This window comes from Varanus komodoensis, unplaced genomic scaffold, assembly GCF_004798865.1.
Source record: "Varanus komodoensis strain SLA01 unplaced genomic scaffold, ASM479886v1 scaffold80, whole genome shotgun sequence".
In the NCBI taxonomy this organism is placed as follows: domain Eukaryota; kingdom Metazoa; phylum Chordata; class Lepidosauria; order Squamata; family Varanidae; genus Varanus; species Varanus komodoensis.
In genome coordinates this window covers 1,074,958-1,092,271 of record NW_025336482.1, presented here as the reverse complement: position 1 = coordinate 1,092,271, position 17,314 = coordinate 1,074,958, and the positions used below count along the sequence as shown (strand labels likewise).

The following is a 17,314-nucleotide window of genomic DNA, read 5'->3' as shown; positions in this document are numbered from 1 at the left end:
AAGTCGGCGTCACAGGCCTGGTGAAAAATGAAGGGGGAAGCCAAGCAGGGTGACCTAATCGGCAGGAAAGCCATGCACCTGGCGCACATGGTCAGCACAGGTGTGACATCACCAACGGCCAGTCGGAAGCGCAACTCCTGTCCCACTGAGGAATGTCGGATCTGGAGGCCAGAGACCCCGGATTCAAACTGCGGCCGTGAGCTGGGGAAGGGCAGAATTTTTCCATCGGGAAACATATCCCAAATGGCTCCATGTTTCCACTAATGTGTTCCCGAAGCTGGAATGTCAGTCCGCCACTCCAGTGCAGCCTTCCCAGGCACCCGTGAGCCAAACCTTTCTCTTGCAGCCGAGCTTCCTTTGCTGAACAGACCGAGTTTGACCCAACTGGCCTCTTAAGCCCCTTTCCCTTCTTCCTTCTCTCCCTCTTTCACCCTCACCCCTCTCCGCTGCCTGCCTTCCTTCTGTCCTTCCTGGTCCCTCTTCTCTTCCTCTGGCACCTTGTTTGCTCTCTCTTCCTAGCTCCATTCTCTGGGTTCAGACAACACCCTAACTCACTCTCAAGAGCTGTTGAGCCAGGGGTAGCTATACAATTCCTGGGGAGTCTGAACCCAGCTGAAGCAAGAAACTGCGGCTTGCTAAGCAGGAACAACCCATGTAGACAACCCATGGTTTGTGGCTGGTTTGTGAGCTCTGCATGGCTTGACCACATGACACCCCCCCACCCTGTTAGGCTCTGGTCTGCTCTGGGGCGCCACCTGGTGACCAGAATAGGCATGGCACTGTAGGAGTTGCAGCTTTGAGTCTCCTGGGTCTGGGTGCCCCAGAGGAAGGGTACGCAAACCCTTCCCTGCAGGGCAATTGTTCTGCTGGGTCCAGTTCGTGGATGTCGCTGAATCGCCCCGTGTCTTGCCACGCCGCGCCCTGCCTTGCTGCCTCTCTGCGGCCCCTGCAGCCCACCCTGCGCCAAGCGCCTTCTGAGCGCCCTGGTCACGGGGCCTTGCTGGGGATGGGCCCTGCTTGCCATGAGTGTGGAGGACACCAGTCCTTGGCCCAGACTCGACAAGGGGCCTTCCAGACTGCTGCCGGCTCCTGCCTGGAAGGACACCGGTCCCTGGATCACCCAAGGCTTGCCAAGAAGACGGTTCTCCTTCGTAAAGCTGCTGATTATTTGCGCCCAAAGAGAATTTCCCACAACTGGGAGTATTGAATCAAAGATGCAACTGAGGGTCGAAAAGGTTTAGGGCTCCTGAGGCGTGGCAGCAAATTAGTGATGCCATTTTCCAGGAGCCTCTGAGCATGTCCAGAGGTCCAGATGCAAGGCCCCCTGTGTCCACACAGGCATGGCACGTGGCCATGAAGGAGCCCTTCAGACTGAACTTATCTCCTCCCCAGCCTGCTCTGGATTCCGTTGTCCTGAGCCCCAGGACCTCTTTGTCAGGATGCAACACCCACATGCTTGCATTCTCTCGCCACATCCCCAAAACTGTCATGCGCCTGTTGCTGACGCTTAAGGTGGTACTGGTTTTTCCAGAGGCTTTCCTCTGAGCCCCAGCACCTATCTTTCACAGCCATTTCGCCTCCTCGTGGCCTTCCCTTCCTCGTCTCTGCCACAGCCGCGTTCATTCCCCGCACACCCCCTCCATTCTTGGGCTCCAGCACCTATCTTTGCTATGCCTCCCTCCGGGAGTCCTTCGGTGGCCCTCTCCCGCCTGACCCTTCCCGCTGGCACCGCGGCACCTCTCCTGCGGGAGTCCCGGAAGCGCTTTCCCTTTAATCAGGCGCCCTCCCGCCCCGGCACCTCCCCCAGCCGCTCTTAACCTCCGCCGCATCCAATTGCCGCCCCTCGCCCTTTCCGCCTTGCGCCCCGGCGTCCTCCGCGCACGAGCCCCGGCAGCGTTCTTCCTGAGCCGCCGCCGAACGGACGCGTCGCGCTCGCACTCCCGTGCGCTCCGGCACCTCTCTCTCGCTCAGCGCCCGGCAGCAGCCCCCCGGCCACCGCCTTGCCTCGCCGCTCCTGCAACCCCCTGCCCTCCTCCTCCTCCTCCGCCCGGCTCAGCCCGAATAGGGCGCACCATGGCCCGCGCCGTCCCCGCGCCGCTCCTGCGGCCGCTGCTGCTGCTGCTGCCGGCCCTGGCCGCGGCGCTGGCCGCCCCCTCGCCCGCAGGGCGCGACCCCCTGGCCGCCGACCTGGGCGACACCTCGCGCTGCCAGGCGCGCTGCGCGCATAGCCTCCGCCGGGCCGCGGCCGGCGGCGCCAAGGTAAGCCCGCCGCGTCCGCGGGGCGCACGGCCTGGCGCGGGGCGCACGGTCCGGCGCGGGGCGCGGCCGCCCTCCGCTCGCGGGCGGCGTGGCCAGGTGCGAACACGCGGGGAAGGAGCCTTGCAGCCCGTGCCTTGGAGCCCCGGCGTGAAGGGCGCGCGGTCCCCCGGAGCGGCATTGGCCTCCCCACAGAGCGGGGCCCCCATGCGCTCCTCTCCCCTTGGGTCCAGAAGGGGAAGCAAGCTCAGCTTGCAGAAAGGGACGAAATGAGCCATAGAGTTGATCATTAAGATGGCTATGAGCCCCTGTTTCTTTGGTCCATTATTATTAATGCCTCTTCCATCCAAGGAGGTTTTCAGGAACAAGAAATTGCATGTTTCTGGTGATGGGGAATCTGAGGGTGGGGGTGGAGGGGGAATAGCCATGACAAAAACGTAAAGTTATAATATGGTGTTTTTCTCTTCTCCCCAAAAGTCGAAGAAGACAAGCATCCATCTTTAGGGGGAAGGAGAAGAAAAAGAGAAGAGCTAAACAGACAAATCTATTTGCAATTAAAAAATGGGGAGAATTTTAAACAGCTGCTTTCACTGAAATAATTTCATTTCTGGGAAGGTGTGGGGGTTGCAAGGGTGGGCAGAATTCTAGCACATCGTTTGCATGTCCTTTTGTACCAGGCTGGTCTGCCTTTTTCTTTTGCTGCTGTTCCTTTTGCAAGCATCTATTTGTTGCAAACATAAAGACTGTTTTTGGTGAACTTTCCACTTTAATTTTGCCCTTTCCTGCTCTTGCAACCCACTAAAAGCTTTGATTGGATTAAAGGCCTACACCTGCTGACCTGGGAGTACACCCAAATGCACACAGTGTAAGGCCTACTTCTGAGTAAATGCAGTTAAGACTGGCCCTGCTCCTCTCCTTCAAGCCACGGGGCACAGAGAAACTGCAGGTTTATTGGAAAGCCATTGTGTTTGGTGGAGTTTTCTCCCAGGTAATGGGCTGCACGGGATTGCAACCACACTTTCTACAGTTTTTTGTGTGTTCATTTTTGCATCCTGTCATATAATCCAGACTTTGCTCCTAAATCAGAACAGTGTTTATGCCTGTAAGATGGAAGGCATAAATCACGGTTCATTGATGGATGGAAAGAATGGTTGTCCTTTTTGTCTCCAGAATTCATATCTTGGGACATAAAGTTATGTCATCTAATGGAATTAATTCTTTATTATCACTTGTGTTAAAAATTTAAGGCTAAAACAGGCCAAAGTTGTGTAGCACGCTATAATCTAAAAAGGAGAAGAAGAAACAACACCCCAGCCTTGCTTTTTAGGAGTAGTTAGTGCATTCTTCATTGGCTGACCTTAATAAACAAAACCTTGTCTCCCATGTTCAAAAAACGCCATTTCAAAATACAGGATTTTCATGACAGAATAGCCTAGTTGCTGCCCTGGTCCCCAGAATCTGGTTTTCCAGAAGAGCTTTCCGGAAATGCAAAAGTTAAGTCTGGTTATGGCATCTCATTCTGGGCACCTTAATTTTTCAGAAGGTTGTCAAGAATTGGAAGGCCTGAAAGGAGGAGGTCTGGAAAAAAGTTTTAAGCCTGGGAACAGGAAAGAGCCAGATCCTCCACCCTCTAGGGCAGTCTATCTCCAACAGGAACACCCTGGTGCTCCCTGCTTGAAGCCCTGGGGAACAGTGCCCAGTCAATTGACTAAGAGCCATTAAGGACAGCCTGGTGCAAAGCATTTTTTTTTAACTTGGCAAACTCAATGAAAATCCATTGGCAGTATCAAACTGAAGCATTTTCTGGTGGCTTTTAAAACCCTACAATGATAAATATGTATGCATACAGGCCGGTAGGCCTTTTAGAGGACTAGTAACTTTGCAAGGCTGTACATAATCTGTGTCTCCCCAGGGCAACCTGGTAACTAAGTTTTAGTCTATAGCTTTCATAGCCTGTGACCATTGCACTTGCTGGCTGGGGCTGATAGAAGTTGGGGCTCCAATATCTGCAGGGAACCAGGTTGGCAGTGGGCATTATTTTCAAAGTGGGTGTGTTTGTGTGTGAATGAAATCAGTTTCACATCTTACTTAGGAGTAAGCTCCATGAAACTCAATGGGTCTTCTAAGCAGTGCAAAGGTTATAAAACATTGTAAGTGTTGTCTTAATCCACCAGGATATTGCGGGATCCTGGCATGGGGTGGGAAGAAGCAGAGAGAATTATCTTTCTCCGTTTTTGACCATTTTTGGTCACTGTCGGTACAGAGCAGAACTCCCTGCACGATTTGAGCAGTTTAGGCCTGCGGATGTTGCTCCAAAATCCACTAGACCGTGGACCGGTTTGGCAGCAAAGATAAAAATAGTAATGTCAGTTTTGCATTCTGTGGAAGGGCATCATACAATTCTCTGACACTGCACCTTCCAACAAATGTTGATTCTTTCAGGTTATTCTGTGCAATTGTTTGGTTTTTCACTAGTCCCCAAGGGTCAAAGCACTGTTTGGAGCATAGAATCGTAGAATCGTGAATTCTAGAGTTGGAAGGGGCCCTGAAGGCCATCGGGTCCAACCCCCTGCTGTTGCAGGACACTAAGTCACACCACCCCACTCAGGTGGCTGCCCAGTTTCTTCTTAAATGTCCCCAGTGTGGGAGAGCCCCCCACCTCCCCAGGCAGCTGGTCCCACTGTCCTATCGCTCTGACCGTGAGGAAGCTTTTCCTGATATCTAGCCTGAGTCTGGCTTGCGGCAGCTGGACTTGATTATTCCACGTCATACATTCTGTTATCAGTGAGAAGATAGCTTGACCTTCCTCTCTGTGATAGCCTTTGAAGGAGTTATAGAGGGATGTCATGACCCCCCTCCGTCTTCTCTTCTCAAGGCTGAACCTGCCCAGTTCTTTCCTTCTCTCCACACAGCGCAGTGTTTCCAAACCCTGGATCATTTTTGTTGCCCTGCTCTGGATCCTTTCTAATTTTCCTGCATCTCGGCATCCCTTAGCACATCAGGTCCATAATGCAGAACTGGGAAGAAGGAAATCGGGAGTCGGGGGCCAACGCAGCCATGGAGCTCACCGGGTGAATTTGGGCCAGCTACATACTCTAAGCCCAACCTCACAGGGTTGTTGTTGTCAGGATAAGACAGACAGAAAAGGAGACTTAAGTAAGCCACCTTTCATTCCTTGAAAGGAAAAAAAGGTGGGTTATGAATATGGTAAATAAATACATGCATGGTATAGCAAAATATCCCTTTCAGTGCGGAAAACAGGACTACAACTGGTGCGTGGAAATTACAGGGGGTGGGAGACAGATTTTGGCTAAACTTTCGGACAAACTTCCTGGACAGGGGAATAGATCATCACGGGGGAGGTGGAGATTTCTCCTGCCCTGGGGGGCAGCTGGGCTGGGTGCCATTCAGCAGATTCTGGGCACGACAGATTCTGTGCCCAGTCTGGGGTTGGACTACATGCTCTCTAAGGAACCTTCCAGCCGTAACTTTCGGTGGTTCTCCAAGTATCCTGTGTCCAGCCCCAGCTGGAGCACCCTCACAGCAGTCTTTCCCAGCTAGGGCCTGTCCACTGACTGGGGATGATGGGAGCTGTGGTGTAGCACCTCCGGAGGGCTGAGAACAGTTTGGGATCGTGGCAGTCGTCTCCAAGGAATTGCGTGTCTCGTCCTGTATGTTTCTGTGTGCGAGGGAATGCTGCTCTAACCATACCTTTCCATCCACCCCCCCTCCCCAATTTCCTTTCCCCCTCCAGGATGAGGTTCTCAACGCCTGTTATCGCGGCTGCCGGCTGTTTTCCATCTGTCATTTTGTGGACGCCACGGCCGAGCTGAATGCAACCAGAGCCCAGTGCGAATCTGGTAGGACCAGCGTCTGCTTGGGGCCCCCTCCCCATGGCTTCCCATCCTCCTCTCTCCTTTAGACCCCCAACCTCCCTCCACAGTGGCTGCTGCATACCCAGTTACACTATCCAGAGCTCCTCTCTTCCACTTAGCGCTGTCATCTCCTTTGCTTTTTCGGAGCTCCTGCAACGGATTCCCAGAGACAGGAAAAGTGCAGGTGGGGACAGACCAGCCTTCCCCTCGCCCCCCTCCCCAAACGATCCCCCCAGCCTCCACTTTCCAAAAGCAGGTACAATGCTGGAGCAAGAAAACCTCCAGTTTCCTGAATGGTCCTCATTTTGGGAGCCTTCCTTAGTCCCCACTCAGTCCCAAAACCCAGCAGGTGACTTTGCACAGGTCCTGGATTCTCGGCCTTGTCTACCTCACAGGGGTGTTGTGAGGATCAAATGGAGAGGGACAGATCTTGTCAGCCACCTTGGGTTCATTGCAAGTGGAAAAAAAAGCTGAGACATCAAAGTTATAATAATGATTTTATTAATTTATTTATATTTATAGGCCGCCTATAATTGCCAGGGCTTTCCTAGGTGGCTTACAAATGTAAAACATACCAATAGTACAAACGCACTAAAGCCAATTAAAACATAATAAATTGGACATCTATAAAAACAATTAAAAAGGACCATAGCATGATGCTAATAAAAATATTTCAGGCAGTGGGAGGGAAGAGGAAGATTCAATTCAATGCATATGTAGAGAGAAGATAGCTTTCCTGTCTAAACATGCATTGGATTACAGCCTTAATAATTTCAGCAAGGCTGGTGGAATGGCTTAGCTTCCCCACTCCTTGCCTTTAGCACAGCTTGCTAGAGGCAAGTTTTTAAAAATAAAATAAATTCTGCCCCGGTAAGTAGACAGGGCTTGGCCCCACTGGCTTCGTTCCTGCAAACCAGGCTGAGTTGTAGGTGTAAGAAGAGCCCCACTTAAGGCCCATCTAGCCCAGTACCCTGCTTCTGACAGTGGTCAGCCAGCTTCCTGGGATGAGCTGCTTCCGCAGCAGCTTCCTGCTCGAAAATAATCAATTCCACCTTGGTTTCAGTCTGTCTTGGACCAAAGGTCTAGCTAGTCCAGGGGTGCAAAATTTCAGAGCCAACTCTTGACCTATTCGAGTTCCCAGAACTACCTGCACCCCCTTTCCTGAGCCACTGAGATCACTCAGTGCCTTCTTCGCTTTTGCAGTTTTGTCCCTAGGCTAAAAATTTGGAACCCCTCTCCTGGGCCTTAGCACCCAATAAGAAGCGTGTGAGGCAAAGATAGGCTGGCATATAGCCCCCCACTCCATTCCCATATCCCTTTCAGAGGTACACTGCTCCTGACTGTGGAGGCTTCATGAAGTATCGCCACTGTATTGCCATCACCGTCAAGCTGGCTTGCACAGACTTGTGGAAAGGCACTGCAGCCTCCTGTGAAAGGGGATTCCACAAATGTGTTTGTGCTCCCAGCAAAGCAAAAGCAAGCTACATTGCACAGGTTTTGTCTGCTCCTATCTGAATGTCCTTTTCTCACTCTTTCTCTTTTTCTTTTTCTTGGACCATGCAGCCTGCATGGAAGCATACACAGGTCGTGAAGGGCAATTTGGTTGCATAACGGGCTGCCGAAAGCAGCTGCCAGACATGAAGGTGAAGAACAAAGAGAAAAAGGTAACATTTCCTTGCCCTTTTAGTGAAAAGGGAAGAGTTCTGGACCCTGGCCTCCTCTTTATTGTTATTAAGCTGAAAATTGTTTCAAACCACTGAATGGATTCAGAAAAGCAGTAAAGAAATATGGCTGTTGTCATTTTACACCTGGTAGATGGGTTTCAGAAAGGCAGTATAAAAATCCAAGCATTTATTTTATTTTTCATAATTTATTTATTCATTTTATTTAAAATGTTTCTATGCTGCCCCCATCGCAACAAAGCCTCGGGGCAGCTCACAGATAATAATCAGCAGCAAGAAATGGACTGGGAGCGTAAACTTCCACCAAATCAGATTCCTCAGGAAACCTGCAAGCTGGGATTAAACATCCCAAACTATCTCTTTTGCTTCTCCAGATCTTATACCCAGGGGAGTGCTGCACTGGGATATGTAGTCCCTTTAATCAGCATTTTTTTTAGCTGACTTGATAGGCAAAAGGGAGAGACAACTGTCTATTTTTTCCCACAGGTTGCAGAGAGTTTTCTGGTTTGATTACCTGGAATTTATTCAGGCTCACCAGAGGTGACCATTTCAATAGCAGTTTCGAATTAGGAAAGGGAATCAGAAGGCACCAACAAACTTGTTCCTTCTCCCAATTTCATTTTGCCGTTTAACAGGTTCAGGACCAGAAACCCGCCTTGTTCTCTGTCTTTGATCTGGTCTCCAGTTTCTGCAACGATATTGTCAGCTCCGCCCAGAGCTTCATCTCTTCCACATGGACCTTTTACTTACAGGCAGATGATGGAAAAGTAGTGGTGTTTCAGGTGATTGAGGGGGATATGATTGCGGAGAATTTAAATTGCTCTGCATTCTTAAGCTCAAAACCTATATATAGAAATGTGTAGATTTGGGAATGCTCTATACAAAATTCTGTGCTTTCAGGACAACATTGCATCCTTAACACATGAATGTTATGGAAAATTTGTAAGCTAAAACCTAAAATGAACCCCAAACCTCCTGGCAATTGCTTGCTTTGTAGGTTTATAAATGTTTTGCTAGTTTAAAACACTCTATCATTAACTTGGGATGTTTGGGGAAAAAGTTTCAGCATGGGCTTTTAAAATCCAAATTGACCCATTTTCACTTAAAGGACCAAACAGACTTGATTGCCATGTTGTAGTCAACAGGCCTGGATTTCTGAGCTTGAAATACAAACTGCAGGGCCTCCTCTATAAGATTCATTTTGCCGCATTTTCACATTTGAGTAATTAATCTGCATGGAAAGAACAAAGAAACGGAGTGAGTCAGAAGGGGCTTCCCAGGCCATCCAGTCTGACCTCCGGCACTCCGGCCCCAGAGGCACTCCAGCACCAAGATCTACCTTTGAGCATACCATTGGTATGTGTGCTTAGAAAAACGTGTGCAGAAAATGTGCATCAAAAGGAAATGGTAAAAGACAGGAGATGGCTTGAGCCAAGAGAAGTTCGCTTTTGGCTTGTTTGCACACCCCTTCGTCAGCAGTAATACTGATGACAATTAAGAATAAAGTACTCTGACAAATTTGAACAGAGGGGCTCACCAAAATTCTCTGGGCCCTGCTCCCGCAGGTCTTGGTGCTTGGAATGGGGAAGGTTCTCTAGAGCTGAAGCATCAGCTCGTGTGGGAGAGTATCGCTCACGTCCGGCCTGATGTCTTTGGTCTCCATAGCTTGGCGGCCTCCGTTTGAGTGGCTGGCAACTCAGCAGCTCTGACGACCGAACTCAGTTGCTTTGTCGTCTTTTTCTCCTTAGTCACAACCGGAGGTGGAATACCCCGTTCTAGAGGTCCAGGCACCCAAGTCAGAGGTGTCAGAGAGAGCCTGGGCAGATTTCACCTCGAACACCCTGAAACCTCACATAGGTAAAGTACATGACATAAAGGGAAACACAGGAAGAGCTGAGGGGGGACATGTTTTCTGCCTACAAGCACCTCCAAGGCTGTCACAAAGAGGAAGGTCAAGATCTCTTCTTGCGTATGCCAGAGTGCAGGACACAGAAGAATCAGTTCCAAGTTGCGACAACCCAGATTCAGGCTGGACATCAGGAAAAGCTTCCTCATGGTCAGAGCAATAGACAGTGGGACCAGCTGCCTGGAGAGGTGGGGGGCTCTCCCACACTGGGCACATTCAAAAAGAAGCTGGGCGGCCACCTGAGTGGGGTGGTGTAACGTGGTGTCCTGCAACAGCAGGGGGTTGGACTCAGTGGCCTTCAGGGCCCCTTCCAACTCTTCTGTGATTCTATGAGAATCCAGGCTTGGGTTCAAATGGCATGACGGAGAATTTCAGCTAGACATTAGAAGGAGTTTCTGGGTGGGCGGACTGATTTGGCGGAGGGCCCAGCTGCTTCAAATGGGCCATCCTTCATCTGTGAATTGGGGGCTTTTTTGGCAGAGCCACGTAGCAAGAACGGATGGCCCTTGTTGTAGCTTTCGGCTCTCTGGTGTTAGGAATCTTGAGTGCTGCTGTGCATTTGGAGATCCTGTGAAGAGCTCCGAATTTATCGTTAGCTTCCCTGAGCTGGTACGAGTCCCTTGTCCCTTGAAGGCAGCGGCATCCATCTCCACCCACCCAAAAGAACTTTTTCCCCTAAGAAGAAAGAGGAAACAGGAAAGAGGGAGGGGAAAGAAGAATCAGAGGAAGGGTGGGCATTACGAAAGAAACGAAACTCAGGAGGAAGGGAAGGAAAAGGAAAGAGGGACGGAAGGAAGGAAGGAAGGGAAATGACTGAGAGAAGACCAAAGGAAGGGGAAGACATCAGAAGGGATGAAGAAAGGAAAATTTCAAAGCAAGTGAAAAAGGAAAGCAGAAAATTGGCCATGCCTTTCAAATGATGACAAACCCTCCCTCTCCCCAAATCCAGCCCTCTTTTGATGCAAAGTCATCTGGATCTCGGCAGACTGGGGATCGAGAGACTTCAGCTGACCCACTTTTATTGTCTTGAATTCTGGGGTGTAATAAATGTGGGATGCTCATGCGGCTAAACATAAAGAATTATTTAAAAAACAGAAATCGGAAGGTTCAGGAGGGGCCTGCGGCCAGTGCTCCGCACAAGCCCATGCAGCAGCAAGTAGGTTGGACGCTGGCGAAGTGGAGCAGAACAAAACAGTCTTATCAGTCCATCCAGTTCAGTCTTGTCTGTACAGGCTGGCAGCAGCTTACTGGGCTTTGGGCCAAGGGTTTTTCCTGCACAGCTCGGAGGTGCAACGGTTTGTCTTTGGACCTTTTAGCACGCAAAGTTCTTCCATAGAGCAATGGTCGTTTTCCTTGAAAACAAAGCAAGTTTCCAGTCCTCATGGTTTTGAATAAAAGTCTGGAACACAGGAAGCTGCCTGGAATGGAGTCAGATCCTCAGTGTAGCCTACATTGACTGGCAGAAGCCCACCAGGGTTTCAGGCAGAGGCCTTTCCTGGCCTGGGGGTGGGACCGGGCGCCACCCTATATGAAGCAGGGGCTGGCCCATGAGTGCTTTTTCCCTCAAATATAGTTAGACCTTGGTCCTCCTCATGCTAGCTGTCCAATGTGGGAGTTAGGACACTGGGCTGGAAGGGTCTCCAACCCCTTGCTAATATTGAAAGTTCACTTTTGAGGGGAGTGTGCCTTGAACAGCAGGTTAAAAACCTTTCAAACACAGAAATATTAAGCAGAGCTGCTTGATAAAATTAAGCAGGCACCAGGCAGTCCTGCTAAGGTTTTTCCCTAAAAGGTAATGGAAGATTCTAGTCCTCATGGTTGGAACCACACCCTGATTGTAAGAGGGGCACAAGAACCTGCCAGATACAAAGGCCATCGAATTCTGTTCCCATTGGCCAGCTCTCAAGAGGGTCCCTTGATGCCTTTGCTTCTTTTTCCGCCTTTTTGCCTTTCCTCTCCCACAGAAAACTAGCAGCGCTCTGTTTGCCTCCTCAGGTCTTCAGGAGAGACTGAACAGGCCCCCCATGGAAGTGCTCAGAGCCAGAAGCAAAGTCCAGCTCCCCGCAGAGCCCCAGGGGTCCCCCGAGCATGACTTCCTCGGCTGCATGTCCAAGTAAGACAGCAGGGGGTGCGGGCCGGTCAGTCTTGAGCTGTGAACTGAGCGGTCGGGGGAAATAGCTGAGGATCGTGGGGAAGGCAGGGAGGGGACACTCCCAGAGTACCAGGCCACGGCGGGCGCAGGAGGAACTCGGGACAGAGCCCCTTCCTTGTGAGTGGCGCTACCTGTAAACAGGATCCCACTGGAAAGAGAAAATCAGTTTCCGTACTGGAAAGAGCACTGAGGACGAGTCATGAGGACTAGTCGCCACGGAGCCAAGAATTTGCCTGGCTTCCTTTCCAAGTCGTCCAAATTAGTGGTCCTCATGGCAGCTCAGGGAAGTGACAGCCACAGTTCAACTCTGAGCTGTGTGAAGATGCGGGTCTTTCCACCTGAGCACAATTCCCCACCCATTTGGGCTCTGATCTTATGAGACGAGGAGAAAAATGCCTTCCGGTCCTATATCCCCACCCCTCTCCATCCATACTGTTTTTGAAGCAAGTAATTCCAGATATTTATTTGTTTGATTGTTATTAAATTTGTTTAAAGCTCGCCCATTAGCATTATGCACTCTGGGCAGCCATTATAATGAAATTACCATTAGGTAAATAAAATAACACAATTAAAATACACGAGATTTTAAAAAAATGAATCATCAGCAACAATACAATTTAAGTTAGTAAATTAAAATGGGTGCAAATTGTTGTTCAATAGGCTTAAGTGCTGCCATAAGTACACTGGAAAAGGAAGACCTTCCATCCTGGGGGGTTTGTCCAGCCCCAGAGGGTGGATGCCCACCCTGCCTGGACAGACCCACATCTTCCCACCCACACTGGCCCTTCCAGTTGGTTGGGAGCATCCTGCATTGCCGGGAGCAGCGGTAACCGGCTCTTCTGTCTTGGGCTTCTGGGTGTTACAGGCGTTCTGGGCTGCCCCGCTGGATCCTGGCAGCTTGTCTCTTCCTGTCCGTCATGGTGATGCTGTGGCTGAGTTGCGCCAGCCTCGTGACGGCGCCGGATCAGCACGTCAAGACGCAGGTATGGGGAGGCACCAGCCCTGCTGCATTCGCTTGGCAGCTGTGCCCCACTGACTCTTTGCTGGGGTTCCTAAAATACCTGATACTTAGTCTTAGCTCCCGGAAGGAAGAGCTGTAAAAAAAAAGTGCTGGATATTTTGCATGTCCTTTGCCCCCCCCCCCTGGAATTTGGCCCCCGAAAGCTTCTCTGAAATGGAACATGGCCCTTGGGTGGGAGGAGGTTGTGCTCCCTGGCCTGGGGGCAACACAGCACAAACTCACCCCATCTCTTTGGCGTCTCTTCAGAGCTATTAGGTGACATCCCTGTTGCCTTTAAAATCGACTCTTCCCCTGGCTAAAAATTCCCACGTCTTTCACTACCCTCAATGGCAATGTTAGTACACTGCCTCCCTTCAACCAACACAAAAAACTCCTGTTCAGCAGTTGAGTGTAGATTGCTGCCATCCATGGGTTATCGCATTGTTCAGACCCAGTCAAACTAACAAACTGTGGTTGCTCACTCATCAACAGCCCACAGTTCATATTGTTTGTTTAGTTGCAGAGTTGTGCCCGACCCATCGTGACCCCATGGGCAACATTCCTCCAGGCCCTCCTGTCCTCCACCATCCCCCGGAGTCCACCCAAGCTCACGCCGACTGCTTCAGTGACCCCATCCAGCCACCTCATCCTCTGCCGTCCCCTCCTTCTTTTGCCCTCCATCGTCCCCAGCATCAGGCTCTTCTCCAGGGAGTCCTTCCATCTCATCAGGTGGCCAAAGCATTTGAGCTTCATCTTCAGGATGTGGCCTTCTAAAGAGCAGTCAGGGTTGATCTCCTCCAGGACTGATGGTTTGATCGCCTTGCGGCCCAAGGGACTTGCAGAGTCTCCTCCAGCACCACAATCCAAAGGCCTCGATTCTTCGGCGCTCAGCCTTCCCGATGGTCCATAAGGATTCCCTTCATGGATTGCGGCCTTGCCGTGGTGAAGGGGCTTGTGTAGCACAATGAAGCAAGGAGGGATGCCATGCAGGGGCACCCAAGATGGACAGGTCATAGCAGAGAGCTCTGACAAAAGCTGATCCACTGGAGAAGGAAATGGCAACCCAGTACCCTTGCCACGAAAACCCCATGAACAGTACCACAGTTCATAACAGCAAATCATAGGTTGTTGTTTGTGGTTAGCAAACCACAGTTTGTTCACTGCCCAGGTTCAGTGAATGTGGCAGAAACTAGAATCCATGGTGACAGCCCATGACACACACAACTCTTGAATTGTGCACTATTGTGTTGTCTGAATCCAGCAAGCTTCTTAAAACATCCCATCTCTCCTTGTCCCTTCTTTCTAGCCCCTGAGCATCAACGGAGATAAGGAATGCCTCGACGACGTGGGTGTGCCAATGCCGTACGCACTGCATCCTGTCATCGCCGTGGCCTTCTGCCCAGCAGATGAGAATGAGGAAGCTGACCCACTGCCAGTCAAAGTGGATTTAGAGAACACTGTGCTCTAAGAACCCTTTTCCCCAGCTCATCTCGATTCCCCATCAACCTCTTCCTCCGTCCACCAACCCTACCTCTTGCAGTCTCCCTTGCAAACCCACCCAGATCTTCCAATTTGTAACTCTTCATCTGGTCACCTGTCATCCAGGTAGGGCATTCTGGAGTTCCGCCTCTCCCAGCGGGCTGTGCCAGAACCCTCAAATTTTCACCAGCAACAACATCTTGGGTTTGAGAAGAAGAGTGGGGTTTCAAGGTCTTTTGTGTTCAAATAACTTGGTTATTGCATCCACAGATTCTGCTTTTCTGTTTTACGTTAATGAATCAACATTTATTATACTGGGACATTTCCAACATAAACTCCAGGACAGAGTCTTGGGCTCATTTGGGGGTTTGTTAATTTTTGTAAAGGGCAGCTATTTGTTTCCCTTGCACACAAGGTTGGGCAGAGAGAGAGTTTGTTGCTGGCTTTTCCACCTGGAAAGATAGCTGGGAGAATGGAAAACCTGCTTTCTGCTTGCGTGAACAGGGGCCGGGTGCCCTTCGAAGAGGTGCTGAACTCAGTTTCTTTGTTGTTCCAAAAGGAAAAATTGCCAGAGCATGTAAAAACAGCAGCGGCTTCTCAGGAGTTCTAGATTCTGGAAGAAGCATTGGGTTTTGGGGGCACACAATTCAGCTGCTGGTGTTTGTTAAACTCCACTGGAGAGGCAAATTTGTGCTGCATTTCTGAAGCAAAGAAGTGTGGGCAAAAGAGGCCAATGGAACCTTTGCTCCCACCCCAGGTTTGCACAACTCCACAATCAGGTGTGAGGAAATGGCATAACAAGCCATTGTTCTGAATAATGATGATGAAGATGGGTTTTGATGAGCATAGTCCTTCCAAAACCCAGGAGCTGCACCTCTGGCATTGCTCCTTTTGGCTCTTCCCCGTCCACAGTTGGCCTCCCATTTCCCCACCTTTGTGTGTCCTTGTTCTTTTGTGCCACATGGGTTTGATGGTAGCACAGGTCTGTCTGTCTTCAAGCCTGAACTTCCAGTGCATAAAAATGCAGTATTTGGTCCCTATGGGTGAGTCTTGCTGTAAAGTATTCTTACTTCATCAACCACCCCTATTTGTTTCAGCTCCTGGCAGGAGCAGCAAAATATTTGCCAAGCCCACCAATTTTTTTTTAAATGCAAGACACCCATTAATGGATGCAGGACACCTTGAGACCTCGGGATGTGTTCACAGAAAACTTGCATTCTTCAGCTTTCTCCCTTCAGGCGTCTCATCCCCTTCATGGGGTTCCAACAGATGGCAAACACTTGAATGTGTGTTGAATTTTGTTTGTTGGGCGGTTTTTCTCCTGTTTTGTTTTGTTTTGTTTTGTTTTGTTTTGTTTTATTGCAGTGATGGCCATTTGGTTCCCAATTTTCTTTCCAACTTGGTATACCACTTGTGATGTTGTTGAAGAGAACAACCACCAACGGCCACATACCAGCTTGATTGCTTGTAAGTTCTGCCTGACGCTCACTTCTCTGTACATAGATTTAACTTAATTCTGTTTCTCGACTCTGTTCAGACAACCTCAAGGGCTGAGTGAGCTCCCTTTGTGGTTGAAATACGAGTTACGTTGTCTGAACCCACCTGTGCAAGCAAGCTGTGGTTTGTTCTCATGCTGTGAGTTGTTCACGGTTTATTATCTTTGCAGAAGTTCGGACAACATAACTCACATTTCAGCACTGACTCATGATTCAATACCAAACTATACTCAGCCCTTGAGTGCGAGTCACTCTGTTGTCTGAATCCAACCTTTGTAACTCTGTCTCAACCCCCAAGATAGCTGAGAAAAGGGATTCCTTCAAGCTGTGATATGAAGTTGCTTTCTTGCTTTCACCAGAAAGAACTTTGCTCCTTAAAAGAGAGCCAAATTTTTCCCGCTTTTGCTTTCGATAACTTTTTATGAACTTTCAAAGCACTTAACTCTTTAATGCCTACTGGCATATCTGATGTAGGAAACGTGTTGGAAAATGTGTTTTCAGTTTCATTTGTCTATCTTGCATCGGAGCTTTTGCACATCCCCAGTTGTGTAAAGCTAAAGAATGCCTGCTTCATTTGTTCTCTTTTGATTCTGTTAGGGTTATTCTAACAGCCTTTTCGTTGGAGGACTTTGGAGAACCTCCGTTCAACTAAGGTGGAGCAAGCTGAAATGCCATATCTATTCACCTATATCTAGCTATCTATATATCTCTAATAAATCTTTTTGTCTGTCCTGGAAATGTTGAAGAGAAATGTTTTGTTTAGTTTATTAATTTAAAAATAAAATAAAAGCTGTGGAACAAAACTGGTATGGATATTTATATACATACCTATCCAAAGGTGGAAATAAAGTTGATTTTTTGTTTTTTCAAAAGATCACCACCCACTCAATGCTACGTGGTCTTTTTTCCCCGCAGCGCACTTGAGGTTGGAACAGCCTTGCACATACAACTAAATAAGTTAACAGCTTGTAAAAATATTCCTGGCCTTGCATATCACTTGCATAGAAATCTGCATGTATTTGCATGTAAATAATTTGGAAGATGTAGTTCCTTTGCTTTCAGATGACTTGCCTGTCTGTTGCCAGATGCTCCTTCCGAGCAGAGGCATCCCATATTCATTAAGGAAAGAACAATGTGCCTCTTAATTAAGATGCACCTTTCTGCTTGAGACAGATGTGCCACATCCGGAAAGGCATATCTGTTACTATTGCATTATGGTGGCTGTTATTATTTTACTGCAGTTTATGGGCATACAGTTTTGCAAAAACCGGCCTACCCTGTCTGGAACTGTTCAGCACTGACTGGGAGGTGGCTCTTTGGACTTTTGGTTGGGGCCTTTTCCTGCGCTATGGCCCCTTTTTGCCTCAAAGGCTTTCAAGAAAAGCTTTTGGGGTGGCTGGACGGAGGGGATGCAGTGGATGTGGTTTACCGGGATTTCAGCAAGGCCTTTGACAAAGTGCCCCATGAT

General features: G+C 49.4%; 1 protein-coding gene across 1 annotated transcript; it reads left to right on the top strand.

The window, feature by feature from the left end:
* The first annotated feature begins 2,073 nt into the window (after nt 1–2,073).
* TMEM59L (transmembrane protein 59 like) lies at nt 2,074–16,735 on the top strand. The gene is made up of 8 exons (XM_044455901.1): nt 2,074–2,259; nt 6,011–6,116; nt 7,695–7,795; nt 8,449–8,595; nt 9,562–9,670; nt 11,715–11,832; nt 12,737–12,854; nt 14,178–16,735. Exons 1-8 carry the CDS (start codon nt 2,074–2,076, stop codon nt 14,337–14,339), a joined length of 1,047 nt encoding a protein of 348 aa, XP_044311836.1. The 3' UTR covers nt 14,340–16,735.
* Nucleotides 16,736–17,314: the final 579 nt, after the last annotated feature.

Bases quoted from the DNA above. Each gene is read 5' to 3' on its own strand.
- TMEM59L (XM_044455901.1), top strand. From the start codon at position 2,074: ATGGCCCGCGCCGTCCCCGCGCCGCTCCTGCGGCCGCTGCTGCTGCTG. The intron at 7,796-8,448 runs GTAACATTTCCT...GCCGTTTAACAG, and splicing joins TGAAGAACAAAGAGAAAAAG to GTTCAGGACCAGAAACCCGC. The intron at 11,833-12,736 runs GTAAGACAGCAG...TGGGTGTTACAG, and splicing joins TTCCTCGGCTGCATGTCCAA to GCGTTCTGGGCTGCCCCGCT.